Genomic DNA, 12,376 nt, shown 5'->3' with positions numbered 1-12,376 from the left:
CTTTTGTTATGTATGTAGTATATCTACGCTAGTAGTAGTAGGTACTTAGGTAGCTAATGTAGTCAATGGAATGAATGTACTTGCTTTTGAATAATTGTAGAACTAAGATCTAAATAAATTCAGAATTTATTATCCCAAATGTTATCTGAGAAGGTGGTATAATTCTTTGGGATGCGACTTTGGAGGACCCCTTACAAGCATACACCCATTTTTTATAATATAGGATTATATATTCCTACCTGAGGTCGGCCACAGATGCGCCGCTACCCCTGAGGACTAAGCTGGAACGCCTCAGAAAAGTCAGTCTCCCTTACCACACCCTTCAAAACGAAACACAGCAGCGCCTGCTGTTATTAGTTGTGGCGGTGGTGCCGCCGGAGTCGAACTACAAAGAGTTCTACCACCTTCGAAATTTGGGCGGCACTAGCCACTATCACTTATCAGATGGACTGCACGTTTGCTATTTCTTTATAGTAACAAAACTGTTATTACTCTTTTTAAGATCACATGACTAAAGATGCTCCAACACTTGATTTAAAATAGAGATGCAGAATGGGTCCAGAATTATATATTCGTATCCACGAAAATATCAAAAAAATAAACAGTCAAAACATTTGCGCGCAAAATGTCCACGTTGATTCATACTTGTTTTTGCAAATAGAAAGTAAATTCTTGGAATAATATATATAGTATAGAAACTTGACACATAAATTTGGCGTAGGATATACTTTCGCCTGCTCGTGAGTTTGGTCGTAACACAACTATATATGTTAAAGACGTACAGTATTTGTGTGTTAGACAAATGTTACTTTTATTTATTTGCATGTGTCAAGGTGAAATTAATGTTTATGTGGAGACTATTAGTAGATATATCTCGTTGAATGTAACGGTAGTAGGTAACGGATAAATTGAGGAGTAACCAATATTCAAAATATCTTTATAGAGGAGTATCTTTCAAATATCTTTTAAATACCGTCAGATCCTAAAAAAAGTCTCATGCCAGAAATAGATCATCAAGAATAGAAAGGAATATAATTCAACCAACGAGGAACCACCGCCACACTTACTCGTATTTTTAGCTTGAAGCAGTTCCGAGGTGAAGTATGAATCTGGCTGAGTTACATATGTGGTGACCATGTTAGTTCTCAGGAACGGCAATATGTCTATGATCGACTTCTGGTAGAACTAGCCCTGTAAGAGTTTTCATACAGATGCTCATTAACAGTGACAGTATCTGAACCTGGAATAGTGTGTTCCTAAGATACATGACTTCATATCGTACACAAACATGTTATTTACCATTGCGCACCTCTCTTGAATGCTTACAAAAAGTCGTTCGTGTCGGGGTACACAGATTTATGGCATTCCACTTTCGTGCCTTTATTATCCAGCGCTGAAACCTGTAGGAGCGACGCATTCTCCATATTTCGCATCTATTCCACGCAAAATATTTTTATCTAACATTCTTTAGCACACGTTTGACTGACTTTCTACTGAAAATGGCTAAATGTGACGAGATTTAAAAATAAAAATTACAGCAGACACCACATTGGCACAGTTCCTGGTATTCTAAATGTTTAGGTGATTATACTTGCTGTCGGTAGATACGTCTGTTTGATGAATCTATAGTTTTAAGGTGTGTTTGGCTGAATCAGCACCTCCGGAACACTTATTTCTGCAATGTCAAAGCGTTACGTTGTTGTATCGTGTAAAATCTAAAGTTACTGTGTTCAAGTTTGAAGGTTGTGGTAAGACTAAAATGTACCAACACAACGCTAGCGCGTGAGAGCGGGGATAGCTTGATGGTCGAAACTCAGCTTCTTTATCAAATGTGAAATTCGATTCCCAGATTGATTCCCACATTTTTTTTTCAAAGTTACAAAAACATCGTATGGCCGCTGGCAGTTCTTAGAAGAAGTTCTCAAGGTGTGAGAAATCTTCTAATACATTTGGTCAACGTGGTGGACTGTAACCTAAACATCTCTCACTCTGAGGGACACGGTGCCCAGCAATGGGACAAATCACCTCTTGACGAACGTGTGAGAAGATGAGTTGCTATCCGTAGGCATTCATGAAACACCTCTGGTATAGGTATCTATCCAGTACGTGCCTTTTAATTGTCCTCCAACCGAGAAAAGTAGCTTTAACATGTTTGTATATTATTATATTTTAATAATAAATGAGTCTATCTATGCATTCAGCTACATGTAAACCGGTTTGAAGCTTCAGTTCAAACAGTTGAACTATAAAATGAGCTGATTTATTGAGTCGCATATATGGTGATACATGCTATTTCACGCTGTTCGCACGCAATATGCGTCACCGTACCACGTGCGATTTTACGTTACATAATATTTGTAAACTATAAACATTTATGTAATGTCTATACGCTATGACGTAATGTCAATACGCCCACTAAATTTCCGTAAACATGACCAGAACTGTATAGGGCAAAATTTCAGAAGGATAATGCCTCGTTGTCTACTGCAGTAAAACAGGTTCAGTTAGAATATTTTGGCTAATTTACGTAAAGGTTGATTTCCATAATTAATGTATGCCAATATTAATTAACTTGCTTTATCCTCAAACTTGAAATAAATAAATGACACCTAAAAATAAAAAAATATAATGAAAACTGGTGTTATGTTGATTGTTGATACCTCTGTAATCCAATCATCTCTTAACATAATGGATTTTAAGGTTTGTTAAAATACACATTATAATATGTATTATTTATTGTATTTCATATACGTTGTTAAGAAATATTAAAGTACCAAAATTTCACGATAAGTTTTATTAGAAAATTAATATAAACATAATATACGTAATAAATAAAGTACATAATTGCTAGTACACTTGCTAGTTGCTAGTAAACTACAAGTTTATGTCGCTATTTAAGTATTTAATACTGTTTTCGGATTATCAATATGAATACAGACTAGGAACAACTATAATTAATTACAACATATTTTCATGTTTCTATCTATATATAATATTTATATGTAGAACAATAATTAAATGCTGGCGCATAAAATTCTTATGTCTAAAGCACCATAAAGCATGATTATCTTTAAGAGGGTTGCAGATTTTTAAAGATATTTCCTTGCTTAAAAGTGCACGTCAAACGATCTGTTAAATTAATCGTTAAGTCGCATCGGCCTTCGAGTGACTTCGGAAATATTCCAGAAGGATTGTTCATTAACCAGTTTCTTCACCGCAAGGGTATACTCGCTTTCTTAACTTAAAATAAACAGGTTAACACCAATGAGTTTTTTAACTGCAAGTAACAGGAATAATGCCTTTCTTAGTGAGTCTGTGCAAATAAGGCCCGTTACACATTACCCCTCAGTGGTCCGTTATGCGCGGCCATTCACCCTACTCACTGAAATCGCACTGTAAGTGAATTTGAAAGTAAGCATTACGTATTTTATTTTGCGCAGAAACGCAACAACAAAGCATTTCTGTAGAAACGTCTTATTTCACTGTTTTGAATGAGAAATACAAGTCACATTTTGACCGCACACATGGATAAAGTATACTCGTATATGTTATAATCGGCCTTAACATGAATATGTTAATAATTTTGTTTCTCTGACTCTGTTTTTAAAATTAGCGACTCGATTTTCTGTATCAGTTACATGTATTTTAGATATTTTTAAAGTATACTTCTACGTATTCTACAAGGATGGAATCGCCTAAAATATGTTATTCTTGGCGTGAAAGCATATTACAAACATTTCAAATTATTATACAATTCTAAAACTCACTATCAGGCATAGCAAATACCGTTTATAGTGTACACTTAATGCTAATACAACACAATAATTATTTAACAACAAGGAACTATTGTAGTTATGGCATTTGTGATCGTGTAGCTTAATAATAAATTAGAATCAATTGAACTTGTTCAAATGGAACATCAACTTAACAAAAGTGGAAAAGATGAAAAGGATTCCACGTGTAGCAATTTAAATTCAACCACACAGAGAATCTCATATGCGACCAACATATCTTCCATACCTCAATTCTCAAGGCACTTTCGGAAAGTAAGATTATTTACTTTCGAAAGTTCTTTTCTTTTTAGTATATGTTAGTTATCTTTTAATATAATGTGTAAGAGGTTTTACGCATTAACATTGGGTCCGTAAGCCTGTTTATAGTGTTCTAAGACCCGTTTAATCACACTTGGTTCACAGGCCCTTTTTGTTGAGAATGTGGCGGTGCAACTGAAACTCGTGAAGCAATTTTTTCTCTCCGTTGCATTAGTTTCACTGCAGCAGGATAGGATAGCGACCTCGCACCTTGATGGCTTTGAGACTGGCGCTCGTGTCGTCCGCTCTGACTGTAAGAAGAAATAAATAAAAGTTTAATATTAATCTTTTATTGTCCTAAGTGAGCACAGATGTCTCCTTAAATTGGAAAGGGAATTACACCATATTCCGTATAGATTTAAAAACATTAAGGCCTATTTAGGTTTATTAAACCTTTACGTAGTACAGCAAATATAAAACGAATTTTGCACAATTACTGTTTTAAATGGTCACCAACGACCACAATGGACACCAAGGTTGTAATGTCAAATAAATATGAGGTCTATCAGATCTAAAAGTATTAAAGCAGGACTTGATGGTAGAGTAAAATTTGAAGCCGGTTTGGTGCAGAAACGTAATAATCAGACGCTTTTGAAATCAGTCCTCAGGGATTGTAACACATCTGTCGACTACCTCTGGTAGAAATCTTGTCTTATCGGTGGTTGATTACAGATTATAAAAAAGACTTCAATATTATAAATAAGACTGTAATATTCCACGTCCACTAAGAGTTGTACCTGTGAAATTCTTTGTTAGATATAAAGATATTTTTTTCAACTTACCCCTGCTTGTAGGGTGCCATGATCGACAGGCGGAGCGGGCCTAATAGGACGGCTTGGTTCTACTGGTGTAAACGAAATAGGACGAGACCCATCTCCTTCGAAGTCATCTTCTCCCGTTTCTTTCGGAATTACTGCACCCCAGATCTGTTCATTTTCGACACCTACACCTATATTAGGACCTATTGTGGGTATATTAGTGTCATTAATGGGAGGAAGGGGGTCTGGTTTGTTTGTAACTTGGGCTGGAGGAGCTCCACAGCTAGATTGATAATGTACTACGGGATACGGGATATATATCGGTTGGGGTGGGGGCGGTGGAGGCGGGGTCCTCTTCAAGTTGCTAATGATTTCGTCTAACGACTTCAGGATGCGTGAAAGGTACTCTTCCTGTTGGTGGTTGTAATCTCTTCTGTTATCGGAATAGTAGAAGGGTGGTTGATAGTCGTACGGGAACATTTGTCGAGAACGACGCCTGTGTCGCATCTGCGTCACGGAATCCCGCATTCGGTTCAATAGCTCACTATGTTCTGACTCAGGTACGTCTTCATAATCATTGTTATCAACGTGTCGACCATTTACTCCAACTAGTAGTATAACAACAAACGCCAGGATTCCCACAAACGAATTCATCTAAAACGAAAAATATAATTTATTATATACAACAGAAAGTCTTCGCTTTCAAAGTAGATCAAATTTTCTAGTACCCTTGACGTCTGTACGTCCTAATTTTGGAAATCAATCTGATTTTGACTAGACATTGCGAAGAGGTGGAATAATTATTCTAATTTTTAAATCTTTACTACTTTTAGATTTTTAATATTTTTATTTTTTTTTTAATTATAATAACGCTATTTATCTGTGTATGTTGAATACAATTACGATAAACAAGTTTGCAAGCAATACCCGTTTTAAAGTGTTTACAGATTCTCACAAAATTCACGTTTATGCGTAGAAGGCCTTTTAATCTGACCGGTAAAATATCGTGTTATCTACTTGCTAGAATGCGTAAAACCCTATCTGCCATCACAGTAACTATCACAGTAACTTATATCATAGATACACATTGCATTACTTTTTTTTTTTTTAATTTACCTGAAAATTGCAAATTTGCCAGCAAATGAATTAACTTCACATCGAATGTATAAAAGAGAAAGTAGTGTAATTCCAACATGAGTAAAAGAGAATACTAATTAGTTTGTCCAGTGACATTCATGCTTAATAACAATAAAATTGTATTTTGGAAAAACAACTTCGTTGTCAACATCGGTTTAAATATTTAAATTATCTAAATTACCAATGTAAACTGTTTCACGAGGACACTGATACTATAACATATTTAACATTATTGGCTTAACAGGAAGTACTTCACTAGTATCGATTAAAATTATATTACGAACCTTGGATATGTGGAAAATATATCGAGCATAAAATCAAAAGTCAGTTGGAATCCGATTTTTCATAAAGGCTACACTGTTGTCACAATAGTTTGAGGTAAACACGATTTAGTCACCGTTAAATAACACGCACGCGTCTTCCTTAACGTGTCGCGAGAGACTGAATGAATGTGAATGAACAAACACCGCTCGCGCTCACTAAATATATAAAACTATCCAAATCTATAAATAAAGTACAACGCATACACAATTATCAATTAATGTAAAAATAATAATTATGTAATTCGTCGTCCTATGATTGGCTACAGTATTTTTGATGTTATTTTCTCTCCTTCAAATAGGGATGCATACTCCACGGAGCTAATTTACTGTAGACTGATAGAAAAAGTTATTGTGTTAGTGGGCTATCTGATAAGTATGTTATTAAACCGGCTATAATTTGCATCAGATGAGATGGTCAACGACTGTTTTCCAATGATTGCAAAAGACCGACAGCTTATCGTTCAGTTTATTTCTGTCAGCGTTTAACAGTCCATTGCTTTCTCAGGTCATAATTCCACCTAATCGGTGGGCTAACTTTACTTCTTTCAGCTTTAGCTTATCATATCGTAGCTTATCGATAATATTTAATTACTAATGGTCACCCATCCAACTCTTGAGCGCATCTGACGTTGCTTAAGTTTGTAGGTAGATCAGTTACGATAAACAAAAGTCGCAAGACTAAATTCACATAACTTAGCTGTTTACTGTTGATATTCAACATATTTTGACTCGTATTTAAAATTATTGGGATCGTGAGAAGATTCCATTTTTCCATTTTGCCACAGTTGCTACGGCTTTATTAAAACGATGGAAAGTGGACACATTTTAGTTTAAAAGTTATGGTAAGGTAGATCCAAAATTATAAGGGTTTTCAATTTAGACTTTAGATGTAGTGAAGCTTTTGTTATCGACCTAAAATTGACTGGAATCCTACATACATTGCTAATTGTATATATATCCTTGGTTGACAGTGGTCACTCGCCGTTTGCTATTTCTTCAAGACAATATTTTTTAACAAATCACTAAGTATTGCGTTCAGTTTATAGAACAAATTCCCGAACTACTTTGAGCGTTTCATTTTGGCTCATTTTTAATGGGAACAAATAGCTAACAGGAAAACCATCACGAAAAATATTATTGGCAACCACCCGTTATGATTGCATTGGCGAAAAATTTAAATGTTTGGCTTAGAAAATATGTGTTGAACAACAGACTAGTAATTGTTTTAATGTTTTTTCTATAAATGCATGTCATTGTATGTATACTAAAATACTTAATCAGTAGTAAGTACTGTAATAAGGACGTCTCATGTAACATTTAAACCAGTTGTTTAAATAGAAACTACAAAACTTTTGTATCCCTAGATTCTCGTTGAGTAGTAAGTCTGTCAATATTATTTACTGTGTATTTTTTTGTTTTAACTTTTAAATGGAGTTCACAAATATTATCTTTGAATTATTATTATCTTATTGTATTGTTTTTGAAACCTAAAGAATAAATAATTTAATTTATTACGAACCTTTCGTTTACATTGTATTTTGAATGCTCATCATCTTTATTTATATCAAATACGGATCAATAAATACTCCACAAATGTAAGTAAACATAAGCGTTCGTTTTACAAAGACGGAAACGCTAAAAGAAAGGACACATTTGCAGGTGAAAGGAAATTTTATTGAAAGCGTGCGAATAAAATAAACAATGAAACTAGGTTCCCAAATACTAGCTACTCTTATGGTCGTATTAGCTCGGCGGTTTGAAAAAAAAAGATATATACATATATATACGCGACGAATAGATAACCTCTCTTCCTTTAGGAAGTCGGTTAAAAATATAATGAAAATGTGGAATGGAGTGCCGTAAATAACATTGTGAAAATCTCGAAACCCGGTTCCAGTAAGATCGTCAAAAATTTATAGGTTCCAAATGGTTTGCCAAGTGCTGAGTCAATGGCCTCGCAGGTTTTAGGATAGTTATTGAACTATCGTATAAACCTCATATCATATTATTTTTATACCATATTATTTGGTAATTTGGTATCAATATACCAAATAATATGGTATAAAAATAATATGTTATACCATGAACGCTCTATTTAAAACTACTACTACTTCTAAAATTTGCATTGGAAAATACAAGATTTATAGAGATACGGCTATAAATTTTGTGATGTTTTTACCTTATAACTTAGTAATGTTATATATGTGCAGGTGCACTTCATCATCCGGAAAATTCTCCAACGTTTTGGATGAAATATGGATTATTAATTTTATGAAACATTATAACACTCAAAAGAAACGTCTCATAAATTCATGATAGAGAGTTCTCCATAAAGATCTCGTGTGAATATATCGGTGGCGTGGTGAATGAACTAATGGTGTGGTTATGAACAAATCCGTTTAATTTTGAATTAGACGACGATGGGTGTTGAACGGTGTGGTGAGGGAGACACACTTTTCCGAGGCGTTCCAGCCTAGCCCTCAGGGGTAATGGCGCACCTGCGGCCGTTTTCTGGTAGGAATATCTAACCCGATCCGGGATTGATTACAAATATCCATGGGTGGCAGTTGCCACTTACTAATAGGTATACTGCAACCTCGTCTGCTACTCCAGTATTATATAAAAAATATTAAATACTAGTCATGCCTTAATGCCACCTTTTGTTCATTTACCTTATAAGTTATGTCTACGTATATAAATTCACGCGAGTGGGTTTTAGCTACTCACACAGGCTAGTTTTTTGGCTTATCATGACGATCAGCAACGTCATAGCGGTACCCACGTACTAAATGTGAGTCATTTCATAATATTGCATCATTATTGTGACGTCGTGGTTTTGACCGGTTTTTATGCCGTGGAAGGGGCATTTTAGATGATTAGCTCTTTGTCTGTAATATTGGTAGTCCTGTAGCATATTCTAACCTGTGCCTGGAGGTGGCAGGTGGTGGTGGAAGGTAGGTAGAAATAGGTTAGGCAATGGTGCTGCCGAAGTCGATCCACAGAGGGTTCTACCACCTTGAATTTTTTAGGGTTCCGTACCCAATGTGTAAAAATTGAACCTTAAGGACCCGTTCATATGGACAAATATTAAACCAAACATAACGAGGCCTTCGGATATGTTTAAGACTTTTTTCAATTCCCCGAAGCACAGAAAAGAGTATAGAACGTTGCTAGCAGTCACCCATCCCACAGCCGATTGCGCCTTATGTGCCTAACTTTATAAGTCAATTACAATCTTTCTAGGCCTAAGGGCTGTACTGTATGTCATATAAAGTTAAAGGAATAATTAACACATTCTTATGTGTATCCACTGAGAGTTGGAACGCCTTCCCACCCTCAAACATGCACGTAGCAGTGACTATCATAAGACAGAAATAGGTGTGACGTACATTCCTTGAAGTTGTGACAACGAACCCTAAACACTAATTGAATAATTTGTTTGTTTAAGCTTTCATAGCAACTATGGTGACAAATCATTAGGATTTATAATAATTATTGACGACATGAGCGTATATAAAATGTATTGAGCGTTAGATCATTGCTATATAGCCACAATGGAATTTTGCTATAAAGGATCAACAACCTGTTTGTTTAAAAAGTATTTTTCGATGTAATCAAATTATGGTATACCCGTCTTAAGCCATGTTAGAATAATTTTCAACCAGGTAAATTCCATTCTCTTTTCCATCAACGATTATGTATGTTTATTTCGCAGCCAATTAGAGTAGATACAACATGTATCTGTACTGCCAATTAGAGAATACCGGAACAAACAAATCAGCATTTATTAAATGGAGTTAAATTATACCATATGATGTAAGTGCCAATGTACAGAACTGTATTTTTTCTATAATATAGGAGAAGCAGAGGAGAATGCAGTCCATGTGATGGTAAGTGGCTACTGCCGCCCACGGACAAGTGTAATCTACCCCAAAATAGGATTATATTCCTACCTGAGGTCGACTACAGGTGCGCCGCTACTCCTGAGGACTAAGCTGGAACGCCTCGGAAAAGTATGTCTCCCTTACCACACACTTCAAACCGGAACATAGCAGCGCTTAACGCTGCATTTATTAGATAGAAATAGGTGTGGCGGTGATGCCGCCGGAGTAGAGTCGTATGATGCGATATGCGTTATTTAAAAGGCAAAATGATAATAATATGTAAATGTACTCGAAAACCCAAATATTTTAAATCTATGAATAGAACAACTTTAACTTTCTAAACTCATCCAAATGTTTATTTTTATAGTAACACCGTATAAAATAACCTGTTCTAAATTTTCAATAAAGTCGTCGTCAACCCATTACTGTTCCACTGCTGAGCGCGGATCTCCTCTCAGAATGAGACAGATCTGGACATAGTCCGCCGCGCTAGCCAAGTGAAAATTTATACATTCCACAGGTTATTCAACACAACTTGTAAAAAAATACTCTTATAACTCAAATGAATACTGGTACTGAATATAATAACATCTGAATCTTGGACACTCACATTACTCAAATGTCTTAGAATACATACTTATGGAATGATTTCATGATAAAATAACACTTTAAAATCACGGCTAAGATTGCGTGTAACGGACTTTAACTCTCCTAAGGGTCAACTCTTGATGTATGCGATGTGAGAGTAACGACAAGTATTTTCCCATATAACTTGTACTCCCGTATAAAGCTTACGGAACCGTATGCTCCTGGTTTACACAGTGAATGTTTTCAAACCGCTTTCAACATTTACGGACGCTTCAAAAATATTCTGTAAAAAATGTACTCTGAAATTTTATTCGATATCGTACCACGAATTGATACAGTCACTGCAACTAAAGTTGTCACGATAAATATATATAAATACGCTTGTGATTTTGCATATCACGGAACAAGTAAAAGCAAAAATCTGATATACCTGCTCTTATGAATTTCTTTTACTTATGGCTTCTTCTACTTCTTTAGCACGCCAGAAAACTTGACTCAAGGAACAAAAGTGGAGAAAAGTTATTGAATTCGCGGCACAGAACCACTCCTTTCTTAGAAATAGAATTATGATGTGATTATCTAATAAGACATTGAGTAAACTAGGTCATCAGTGTCATCACATTCTTGCCAAAATGTAATGCTTGCTCGAGAAAGTATGTTTATGTTAACCAGTAAAGATAAACACAGATAGATCTACGTATAATGTTATTGTTCTAAATGTGATTTAAAGGTTACATAACTTTTATATTGATATAGTATATTAAGTAGTTATATTCGTATAAGTTATATTCGCACTTGCGAATAAATACACACATACAAGTAATTGACACAGTTTGATAAATTCTTAAGTAGGTACTTCTTATTCAAAGGAATCATGATAATTCTTATCACTCAATCGAAATAGTAAATCGTTATCAGATATGAAGTGAGATGTGATAAGTGTCCAACCAAAATAAATAAAGAAAAAATCGACATCAAAGTTGTTTCTAGCGTATGTTTTACATACATTTAATATTATATTATTTATTTTGAGAAATTGGTATCCCAGAAAAAAAACTATCTATTTTATTACTATAAGTAGATAATTCTTAATGAAACTTTAAATAAAGAACAATACTTTAAACAACTTTTTCTCAAAATATTTTTTTTAGTTTGGTACAGATAGATTAAAGGTAAAAAGTTTTGTTACTTAAAATAATAAACAATTAAATTTCGTTAGAACTGTCAGACTTATTACTCATCTATTTTAAATTAAATATATCAATGTTTATAACTCAGAAACCAAAAGATATAGAAAGTGGTACGAAAAAGTTACAGTTACAGTCAGGGAATGAAAGAAAAGATAATTAAGTTACAAATTTCATGTAATAAATGATACACCGAGCTAATATTATTCGTATTTCATTTGTATTTAGGTTTACGAGGTACGGTAAAGGTGACTATAAAGAAAGAGGTTCATAGGCTGAAGCTTATATTAACGACACCTTGTAAAATTACGATAAACTTTATACAACGCGCGTCGTAAAATACTGGCATCACCTGTGAATTCGCAGAAATCTTTATTGAATTGAGTCCATGTACGTTCCATACGGAAG

General features: G+C 34.7%; 2 protein-coding genes across 2 annotated transcripts in view; one reads left to right on the top strand and one right to left on the bottom strand.

Moving 5' to 3' along the window:
- LOC140750244 (uncharacterized) overlaps nt 1-12,376 on the top strand; it is a 284,412-nt gene that overhangs the window by 153,145 nt on the left and 118,891 nt on the right. The window lies entirely within an intron of this gene.
- LOC140750019 (uncharacterized) lies at nt 2,718-6,449 on the bottom strand. The gene is made up of 3 exons (XM_073083307.1): nt 6,271-6,449; nt 4,874-5,503; nt 2,718-4,342 (listed from the first exon to the last, which is right to left on the bottom strand). Exons 2-3 carry the CDS (start codon nt 5,501-5,503, stop codon nt 4,124-4,126), a joined length of 849 nt encoding a protein of 282 aa, XP_072939408.1. The 5' UTR covers nt 6,271-6,449; the 3' UTR covers nt 2,718-4,123.

This window comes from Epargyreus clarus, unplaced genomic scaffold (genome assembly GCF_041222505.1).
Source record: "Epargyreus clarus isolate Ecla_fem2 unplaced genomic scaffold, WU_Ecla_fem_2.2 ptg000019l, whole genome shotgun sequence".
NCBI lineage: Eukaryota > Metazoa > Arthropoda > Insecta > Lepidoptera > Hesperiidae > Epargyreus > Epargyreus clarus.
This window is presented reverse-complemented; position numbering and strand designations above follow the sequence as displayed.